The sequence below is a fragment of the Hydractinia symbiolongicarpus genome, chromosome 12 (genome assembly GCF_029227915.1).
Source record: "Hydractinia symbiolongicarpus strain clone_291-10 chromosome 12, HSymV2.1, whole genome shotgun sequence".
Lineage (NCBI taxonomy): Eukaryota > Metazoa > Cnidaria > Hydrozoa > Anthoathecata > Hydractiniidae > Hydractinia > Hydractinia symbiolongicarpus.
This window is the reverse complement of record NC_079886.1, coordinates 17,900,291-17,908,387: the sequence shown is the minus strand read 5'-3', so window position 1 is coordinate 17,908,387 and position 8,097 is coordinate 17,900,291. Positions and strand designations below refer to the sequence as shown.

General features: G+C 32.5%; 1 protein-coding gene across 2 annotated transcripts; it reads left to right on the top strand.

Annotated features, from left to right (window-relative positions):
- Nucleotides 1-2,769: 2,769 nt before the first annotated feature.
- On the top strand, nucleotides 2,770-8,006 carry LOC130621147 (E3 ubiquitin-protein ligase CHFR-like). Of its 2 annotated transcripts, none has more exons than XM_057436459.1 (3): nucleotides 2,770-3,257; nucleotides 6,109-6,994; nucleotides 7,516-8,006. In XM_057436459.1, the coding sequence occupies exons 2-3, from the start codon at nucleotides 6,109-6,111 to the stop codon at nucleotides 7,836-7,838; spliced, it is 1,209 nt and encodes a 402-aa protein (XP_057292442.1). In that variant the 5' UTR covers nucleotides 2,770-3,257; the 3' UTR covers nucleotides 7,839-8,006. The 2 variants fall into 2 exon arrangements, with proteins under 2 accessions (XP_057292442.1, XP_057292443.1); XM_057436460.1 differs by lacking the exon at nucleotides 2,770-3,257 and adding an exon at nucleotides 3,972-5,482.
- The last annotated feature ends 91 nt before the right edge of the window (nucleotides 8,007-8,097 follow it).

The window sequence follows — 8,097 nt, the reverse complement described above, 5'->3', positions numbered from 1 at the left end:
GGACGATTAGATAACTAAGGAAAGCTGGACACTATAAACATTGTTAACTCCATTAAACTTGATTATGTATCACATCTATCAATAAGAAAATAACACCAGAGCAATAAATCGCTCCCCCAAGGTTACAATAATTGGGCGAGCAATCTGAATAAATAGAATAAGATTATAACGCACATTTTATCACAGTCTTTTTTATTTATTTTATTTAACTTTTTTATATATTTGGTTCTTTTTGGCTGTAAATAATAAGAAAAAGCACATTGATTTCCATGTGAGATGAGTTGATATTGCTCAGCCAGAAAAACGTTTTTTGGAATTGGGGGAGCAATTAATTGCTCAGTTAGTTTCCCATTTTCCAGAATTGGGCGAGCTGTTGTGTGAGCAAGAGCAATTGCTCTCTCCTTATTCATAGGCTTGATATATACTGCACATAATCATGTTTTTATGTTCTTATAAACGCTAAATAATAACTTTTACCAGAAAGGAACATTGTGGGTAACTAGTTCTTATTTTGTGAGGCTTTTAATGAATGTAAGTTACATTTTGACTGCTTTTTAGGTTCTGATATTTAAAATGTTACTTTAGACTTGCACATTAAGCGTAGGAATAATCCATGGGCTAATCTGTAAGATGTTTTGCATAAATAATGTTCTTTTTTACGTTTGATGTTTTTAATGCATTCTTTTATAAAAATTAATATACAGGCCACACTCAAGAATATCTTAAATGTAAAAAATGTGGTATTTTTATCTTCATTTCAGTGAAAGTCTCTTTGTGCTAGGGTGTTGGACAACTCCAAAAGATTATTCCCATGAAAATTTCTTATAAGATTTGACCACAAAATGTAATTTCTTAGTGATTTTTTACTGCAAAAGTTTCTTTCTGCGAGAACCTCATTCCAGGTCTTGTTTGTTAGGTCTTCTGTTCATGTTTCTGTTCCAGCGTACAAAAAAATAGCAAGCTAACAAGCAAAAGGTTATTCCTGTCAATTTCAGTTTAAATCTCTGAAAAGTTTGTGTAAGAAAAACACATTGTGTTTTTTGTTTTTTCAAAATTAAATTAAAAAAAATAATTAAAATTCAAGGGTTAAAGTGACGGTGTCTATACAGCGCAGTCAGGGTTATCTCGTCATGTAGAAAGTGCGGTTTAAGCATTTTGTATCTCGTTTAAAATGGCAGTGAGGAAAGAGCTCAGAGGGGAAGCTCGAGGGTATATGTTAAAAATTGATTTTACCAGTACTCCATTATTTGGCATCGTTTTACCTAACGTATACCGACCAGATTCCGTGAACGTCTTAACTCCGTGATTTCACCTTTCTCAGAAACTTTCTCTTTTCACTGAAAACAATGGCTGGCTATGAAATGATATCCTGAGCTTTACGTCCATGATGTACCCTATTGCCATTTTCGCCGGAACCGAAAGTTGTGCACTTTACAGAACAGACAGACTGAATATCACTGGGGTAGATCACATATGAGAAAATTATTGTGTGGTGGGGGTATGACATTTTAATCTGTAATCATTTATTAAATATCAAACAAACCTATATTATTATGAAACTAGACAGGGTGAAAAATATCTTAAAATTCTTTTTTATTACCACATGTGCTCTTCTCCACAGATCTCCTTTGGTAAATTGGGTCACTAAATTTTCTTAATGTGACATGTGTTTTAAGCATCAGAAAAACGTACATGACGATGTTGCAAGCTGCTACTAGCTCCATCTGTCACAAATCTCCAAGTGTTGCAACCATCTTAATCATAAAATAGACTTCAGAAATAATTTCAGTGGATTTCACGTGGAAAATACACATTATGGAATTCAGAAGCAAATCATGCAAAAAGCATGGGAATCATTTTCTTTTTTGCTCAACCCTGGTCAAACACCCTCCTTGTTCACCGGCATTTTTGCAATTTATAGGGATACTTTATAGTCAAAACCGTAACGCTAGCTATATGGCTAGCGGAGTTGCTATATTGTCGCTAGAGCTGTTTGTTTAGATAATCACGTAATTAGGACGGTAACGTGAACATTTTTTTATTCAGGAAATAACCATTAATACAATGTTGAGGAGGAACTAGCCCATTTTAATCCCAGATGGTCCCTAGTTAATAGCACAGTAGAAATTAACTGATTTAACCACCTTGATAAAAGCAATACTATGGTCTCACTATTTTAATTAAAAACACTCAGGTCAATTAATATATGGATTCTTACATTATGTTTTTAAAATAACCCTTGTCATTTAGCAATTTAGGTTAAGGAGAAGAGGTATGTGATAATATGGGCACGCCCAACACAATTAAAAAGTGGCACTTCCCCACCAACAGAAAACATCCTACCAACTGCGGAGAATGCGTTTTAGCAGGGGTTGTTGGCTCACAGGATCAGTTAGCTAGCTAGCTAAATGATAGCTGAATGATAACTATATTATCTACTTTACTGAAAATTTAATATTATAGAGAATAGATTTACAAAACCCCGATATATATATATGATTCAGAAGTGCAACGAAAAAGGAACAAGGAAAAGATAAACTGTGACAGTCACTGCTGGTGTGTCGTCGCAATTTCACTGCACCAGTAAGACACGAGTTCTTCGTTTCCCATCTTGTTTTTGTTGTGCTTTTTCGTGAAAAAGTAGCACCAGTCTTTTTTTTAATTTCGAGTTATTTGCACCGCGATTGAACTGTCATGGCAAGCCAAGAGATCAATCAGTCAGTCAGTTCTTCATGTTTGTTTTGATGTATAAGCAGACAAGTGCAATTGTTCAAACAGTTGCTTATAAAAACAGTGTACTGGGAGGAGGTCTTACGACAAGCATAATCTCCCTTTTATTTCGGATGCATTCTACTACAAGTTTTGGTGTGATGTTTCAATTTTTTTATTTTTACAAGTGAAATTTATAAACAATATAATATAGCTGGCTAGCTATATACCACAGCGATCAATGAATGAAGTCAATTTAAATAAGAAACTTACAATAAATAATCAAAAAATTCTTATAAAAGTAGGAGAAGATAAGAAAAATCAATTCACATTTTCTGTTCCTTTTTCAATATGTTGTTCCTTCAAATCTGAAGATTAATATAGCTAATCTGTCTTATTTTGTCATTTTTTTTCTAGTCTGTTGGATGTATATATGCATACAGAACTTTGCAACTTATCTATGTTAGCTAGGTATAGCTATAGAGAACAGACAAGTGATTCTTGACACCTAATGTGGTGATAATGTTCAATGGTCACCTTTAAATGGGGTAAACGCGAACTTCTTTAAAAATAAACCTATTCACAGTAGAATTTAAAAAAACGTACAAGCAAATATATACACTTTTCATATGTTGCCAATCGGTTTAATGTATACATAGCTACAGGTTCTAATGTTTAAAAATCAGTTTTCAGTTTTTCTTTAATTTTTACAAGTGGCCATAAGACTGGGCATAATTGTAGTAAGATAAGGAATAAATTAGCATAATTGTGTCTGATGATGTATCAGAAATACATAATGTTAATTACCAATAATAGAAATACATGGAATCACAGTCCCAATATTTACTTGCGCGTGTATCTACAGTACTGTGATAAGGTTTGTTAACATCATGTTCGTGTAATGAGCGTGGTGCACACAAAGCACGATAAAATTGTGGTCTTTATGTATAACAAACATGCAAACATTTTATCGTGGCCACCACGCTAATATTATTATCTCCACAAAGGATCGTGTGTGCCACGATTATTTTCGCGAGCTCAACGATTTTTATAGCCAGTATAATTTAATTTTTTTTCTTTTTAAAAAAGTCTTTCATTAAAGTTAATTTGTTTGTTTAAGGTTTTATCAAGTTAAAAAAGCATATTCGTAGTTTTTGCTTGGTGTAAGTTTATAAACGAAAAGCTGCGATAGAAATGTTTTTCTAGATCGCATTTTAAAAGTTTAAAAACAAATAGCGGTGATAGAAATGTTTTTTAAGATCGCATTTTAAAAGTTCATAGACGAAAAGCGGTTATAGAAATGTTTTTTTACATCGCATTTTGATTCATGAACGATTAAAATCTATTATGTAGCTAGCTTTATGACAATGAATTAAAACAACAAGTGTTAATTTATTTTTTTGCAGTCGGTTTTTGATTTAATTGATAAACTAATACGGTCTTTGATGTTTTACAATAGAAGTTATCTATCGTGAACACCACGGTGTAATGTTTAATTTTTGTTCGTGTAGTCCACGAAACATTATCGTGAGGTCCACAATTGTTAAAAAAGTACACATTGTGGGCTATTGTGGTTTGTGCGTAACATGAAATAAACACGAACCACGATGTTAACAAACCTTTTCACAGTACTGTAAGTAATTACGTAATGGCCAATGTGTGCGCAGAAATGGAGGTAAAAATGTAAACAAACCAAGCAAACACGGAGGAAAACGTTCAAAACAAACAGAATCCACAATAAAAACGTGGCAGAAATTCAGATTTCAACATTTATTCACTTTATGTTTTAACCATGCTATACTTGCCCAATTTTATTTTAATCGTTTTCGTTAATCGTTTAACTATAATTTGAACCATAACATGTGCATTAACGAATGGTCCTTTGCATGAGCACGAATGATGACATAAACCCTCGTGAATTGAGCATTCATCTCTTCATTTTTCCATTTTTGTAACTATGATTTTTCCAAGGACTATTGGCTATTCATGAATCCTATAACACAGCAGTTAGTCGATCTTTTTCCTTTTTTTCCGCTTTGCTAGCGTTGTGTTTTTCTGCACTGATGTTTCGTTACCTCCATTTCTGCGCACGTATTTTTTTTAGATAGCATTACGTAATGTTATTTGATGTGCGGGCAGGAAAAACACGGCACTATGATTGAGTGGATTGTGTTTAAGAATGTTAGAGCAATATTTTGCCATTCTATTTTGATTTTAGTAAATGTTTGTAAATAGATAATAAAGGAAAGGTACTGGCCAAATATAAAAATATAAATATATATAATATAAAAATGTACAAAACGTTATTTGGTTGTGTTCTGTGGATATAAGTACAAATATTGAAATGAAAAGAAATGAGAAATGAGAAACTTTGATTGTGTTCACCAGCTAATATGGCATTTTTACAAAATGGAAATATTTTAATATGGAAGTTTATTTCCTGCAGATTTCTTTTAAACGAACTATCTGTGAAGTGCACCAACCAAATATAAAAACTTTGATCGCTTGGTAGATCACCTGCATGACGTATTTTGTTTAGCCAAGCCATTTTTAAAGATTTAAACGTAAATTCATACAAAAAGCGATTTAACGTAAGCTATAGGTCTTAACATAAACGTTCTCTGCGCTCGTTTAAACTTTCTGCACGATGTGATGTCAATATTTATAATCAGGTCCAGTCCTAAATGAAATCGCGACTGTCTGTTTTTTTAAGAGAAAAAAATTGAATATGCAAAGGCCTGTACAGCAATTTTAAATAAGAAAAACAAGTGAAGTAAGTTTTTTTTGATATCTTATGCTTTTTTGAGTACGTATAAAACGAAACAAAAAAAAGTGATTTTTACTGGAGTTTCCCTTTAAGAACGAAAAATGGCGATAGAAAAGTTTTTCTAGATTGCATTTTAAAAGTTTAAGGACAAAGAAGGACGATAGAAATGCGTTTTTTGATCGCATTTTAAAAGTTTAAGTACGAAAAACGGCGATAGAAATGCTTTAGATTGCGTTTTTAAAATTTAAGATCGAAAAGCGGCAATAAAAATGCTTTTTTAGATCACGTATTGAAACTTACGAAGGAAGAACGGTGATAGAAAATAGTAATTGATCTAAGGTGTTCCCAGGCCACATCTATATGGTGGTTTACTTTGTTACAGCGTGCCAAAAGTTTTGCGAACTGACTTTACTTTTCTAATTTTTCTAACAAGCATGTCACAAAGTCTATAATAGCACCAAATTTTAAAAATAGCAATAAATGACGTGCTATTATGGACTTTGTGACATGCTTACCCGCTTACTGTATATTTAATATGATTTTATGTTGACTGGAACTAATATGGTTGTTAGCTGGGTGAGATAATTATAAAATCTATATATTTGCTGTTCGCATTCTTTTTTTAATGTTAGATGTCATCAAAAAGAAAAGAAAGGGACCAAAACCTAGAAGCCAAATTATCAGAGTTGAAACAAAAACAGGACACGTGGATGAAGCAACGCTCACAGTCACTATCGAGTTTTACAACTTCAACCCCAATTAACAATACTTCAAAATCATCAAGAGCTGAAGTGTTGTCAAAAAAAACTTCAGTTAAAAATACTGCTCAAAAACACGATGCTCTACTTTGGAATACAGGAACTTCGAACTCTTACAATGGATTTGTTGTTCGCAAGAAGCCCTCAACACATACACCAGGTAGTGAAACAAGTCGTTCAAAGCCAACCGTTTTAACTCATTCATCATTAAGAAACTATCCATCAAGGCCATCTTCAGCTAAATCTGATAAATTTTTGAAGAGCAAGTCCAAGAAAAAAATGAATAACAACAGTCCTAGCACTGGAAACAGTGAAGAAAGCCTTGACCAAAAAATGACAGGCTATATTTCGAGACTTGATTTTGGTAATTCAGAATATGACAGCACAAAATATGAGTTGGAAACGAACATTACTAAGCGGGAAAAAGTTGACGGAACTTTTAAAACAGAAATAAAAGAAGAGGTTATGAAAAATCATTATTGCAGTCTTTGCCATCAACTAATGCTTGGAAAAAGAAATGCACCTTATATTTTGTATCCATGTGGACATTCCTTTTGTCTAGCATGTGTCTCAGGAGCAAAGTTTTGTCCAAGTTGTCAATCAGTTGTTGCTGGTATGCAAGAAAATGCAATGTTGTCAAATGTTATTCAAGAATTTAAACTAGAGAAAGAAAGAGAGGAACTTCGAAGAAAAGAAGCAGAAACAGAAAAATATCTTAAAGAGTACAAATCATTGAGCACGCGGACTGAAGTGATGGAAGGTTTGTAATTCATTAGTTGTTGGTGGTTTCTTCCTTTTAAATGTGTATTTTGTGCAAAAACTATATTGCTATGTGTATTTTTACATTTCATCATACATTCTATGCACTTTAATACAAAGGAAGGCCTGGTTGGTATGGTAACAGTACTTTGGTTCTTCTTAAAAATTTACATTTAGGGAAAATATGATAAATGTTTTGGTCCCTTTTTGGCTGCTTTTATTAGTAAATGGACCTTAATAGATTGAACCTCTTAGTAATGTGAAAACCTGAATATTTGTGGCAAAGAATAGTTACAAAGTAAATAAAAAATGGTTTAACTTTATCATTTCCTCGCGTGAGCTGCCATTTTCAAGAGGTAGTCTTGAAAATATTAGTACAGATAAGCTTTCAATTTTTTTTTACAAAATGAGTGCAATTTAAGGGAGGCAATGGTTAATTTCTTTTGTCAAAATGATCCAATATAAGTCTTCTAAATGGTTTTACATGATATTTTCTGCACACACTATACAATTTTATTTCAGCCGAAGCAACATCAATTATTGATTCTATGGAAGAAATCACTGTGGAATTAGTGAATAAAAAAGACTCAATAAAATCAATTGAAGAAAATGCTACAGCTATAAAACAACAAATTCAAACTTTACAAAAACAATTGAAGTCTTTAGAAGAACAGCATAACATGGAGACGGAAACTGTAAATAACTTAGAAAAAGAATACGAAAACCAAAAGCACCAACTGTTAATGGTTGAGAAGACCTTAAAAACACTTAAAAGCAGTCAGGACAGAGTGAAAGCAATGATTAAAAATCTATCACCTTCTCTTATGAAAGGCTTGGAAGACTAGTGTTGCATAATCGCACCATTCAATATGGTCTACAACTTATCTTGCGTTACATTATGTTTATAGAGGAACTATGTTATATATAATATGACTGCTGTAAGTGCAGAGACTTTCGCTAACAGAAACTTTTGTGAATTTTATGAATTTTGACTAAATTCGCAAAAGTTTATGTTCACAAAAGAAAAGAAAAAATTTATATCTTTTTTTTATTTTATTTTAAATTGCAAATATATGATCATACAATTCCTTTAACAATTTCCAC